This window comes from Scyliorhinus torazame, unplaced genomic scaffold (genome assembly GCF_047496885.1).
Source record: "Scyliorhinus torazame isolate Kashiwa2021f unplaced genomic scaffold, sScyTor2.1 scaffold_1812, whole genome shotgun sequence".
Lineage (NCBI taxonomy): Eukaryota > Metazoa > Chordata > Chondrichthyes > Carcharhiniformes > Scyliorhinidae > Scyliorhinus > Scyliorhinus torazame.
Window position 1 is genome coordinate 3776 of NW_027309539.1, and position 1225 is coordinate 5000.

A 1225-nucleotide genomic window follows, 5' to 3' on the forward strand; every position below is an offset into this window, starting at 1 on the left:
CCCCAGTCCTTTTCTTTTCACAAAGTCCAGCGCGTCCCCAGGCGACTCAAAATAAAAGTGCTGTTCCTCGTACGTGACCCAGAGACGGGCCGGAAGCAACAGTCCGAACTTCACCTTTTTCTTCAAAAGGATCGACCTGATCTGGTTGAAGCCTGCTCTTCTCCTGGCCACCTCCACACTCGGGTCTTGGTAGATCCGCAGGATACTATTGTCCCACTTACAGCTCCGTGTCTGCTTGGCCCACTTACCCAAGTACCTGTGGAATCGCACCACCATTGCCCTCGGGGGGGGGGGGGGGGGGGTCTCCCATTCGCGGCTTCCTCGCGAGTGCTCAGTGAGCCCTGTCCACCTCCAAGGGTCGGGAGAATGCCCCCTCCCCCAGCAGCAGCTTCTCAAACATGTCCGCGATGTATGCCCCAGCGTCCGCTCCTTCGGACCCCTCCGGGAGCCCAGCGATTCTCAAGTTCTGCCGACGGGACCTATTCTCTGGGTCCTCCAGGAGCCTTTTCTGCTGGTCTCTCAGCATCCCCACCTCCAGCTCCACCGCGGTCTGATGTTCCTCCTGCTCAGCCAGCGCCTTCTCTACCTCCTGGATCGCCCGATCTTGGGCGTCCAATCTAAGCTCCAGCCGCTCAATCGACTCTTTTATTGGGTCCAAGCAGTCCCGTTTCTGCTCAGCGAAGCCTTCCTGAATAACTCGCATCAGCTGCTCCGCTGACCGCTGGGTCGACAGACCAGAGGTCCGGTCCTCCGCCATGCTGTCTCCTGCTGCAGCTTCAGCCCAGGCCTTCTCTGTCTTTCTGTTTCTGCCCTTTACGAGCACCTTCTCTCCGCGCACCGATGTGGGAATTCAGTGCACAATTGCCTTGATTTTTCAAATCCAGTCCGGTAGAAAATCCGGGGGGAAAGGTCCAAAAGTCCGACACGAGCGGGAGCCGCCAAATGGGCAACTTACTCCTCCATAGCCGCCCCCGGAAGTCCCCGTTGCAGTGTTAATGTCAGACTACGTGTGACAATAAGGATTATTATGATGTGGTTCTGGCTCTGCTCCTCGGGAAGGATACATTGTTGATCATCAGGCTGGTTGTCAGTGCTCCGACTCCCCTCTCTCTCTCCCCATGCTTGTGTCTTTTTGTCTTGATGTATTTTTTTTTTGTCTCTCTGCCCTTCACAGGAATGTTCAATAGCCCGGGGATGCAGAGCCTAATGCAGCAGATCTCCGAGA

The 1225-nt window shown here is 56.2% G+C and overlaps 1 protein-coding gene across 1 annotated transcript in view; it reads left to right on the forward strand.

Annotated features, from left to right (window-relative positions):
- Positions 1 to 1179: 1179 nt before the first annotated feature.
- Positions 1180 to 1225, forward strand: part of LOC140407690 (ubiquilin-1-like) — a 21141-nt gene continuing 21095 nt past the window's right edge. The window contains exon 1 of the mRNA XM_072495008.1: positions 1180 to 1225. This exon is cut by the window's right edge and continues 89 nt beyond it. Coding sequence (XP_072351109.1) covers positions 1195 to 1225 — 31 coding nt within the window. The 5' untranslated portion in view covers positions 1180 to 1194.